This window comes from Corvus brachyrhynchos, unplaced genomic scaffold (assembly GCF_000691975.1).
Source record: "Corvus brachyrhynchos isolate BGI_N302 unplaced genomic scaffold, ASM69197v1 scaffold5, whole genome shotgun sequence".
NCBI lineage: Eukaryota > Metazoa > Chordata > Aves > Passeriformes > Corvidae > Corvus > Corvus brachyrhynchos.
In genome coordinates, this window is record NW_008238321.1 from 13,274,774 (window position 1) to 13,275,322 (window position 549).

The 549-nt window shown below is 44.3% G+C and overlaps 1 protein-coding gene across 1 annotated transcript in view; it reads left to right on the top strand.

The window, feature by feature from the left end:
• Window positions 1–385: 385 nt before the first annotated feature.
• The window catches only part of KDM8 (lysine demethylase 8), an 8,301-nt gene continuing 8,137 nt past the window's right edge, over window positions 386–549 (top strand). Inside the window, exon 1 of the mRNA XM_017734312.1 lies at window positions 386–544. Within this exon, the coding sequence (XP_017589801.1) occupies window positions 386–544 (159 nt within the window). The remainder of the gene's footprint in view (window positions 545–549) is intronic.

The following is a 549-nucleotide window of genomic DNA, read 5'->3' on the forward strand; positions in this document are numbered from 1 at the left end:
GATTCACATCACCTTTACTTTTTTTTTTTCTTTTTTTTTTTTTTTCCTTTTTGGAAAGCACTAGTGACTGAGCATGGAGCAAAGAAGAGTGAGTGTCTCAGTATAGAATGTGATGATTTTAACTTTTTCTGTGAATTAGGATTTGTTTCAAATCTGAAGCTTTCAACCCTAACTAGGAGCTACAAATTCCTTATATCTTGTTATGGTGGTTTAGAGCTTGGTTCACCATGTTAAAACTTTCCTCTGCTGCTGAATTTTAAGTAAAATATTGTTTTGCCTTTGCAGTCAATAGTATTAAGACCTGAGAACGTTCAGGGCACACTATCAAAGCAAGTTGGGGCTCAATGATGCCGTGCCCAGCGCGTTAGAAAGAAGACTGACGTGCATGTTCCATGCAGAAAGCACGTCCTATGTGCAGATTAACACCAAGCAGCTGAGCCAGCGAGAGCACTCGGGCTCAGAGCCGCGCTGGGCTCCGCTCGAGCTCCTCGAGCGCACGCGGGGGCCCGAGCAGGGACGTTTCTTGGCAGCACAAAAGAAACTGGTCAG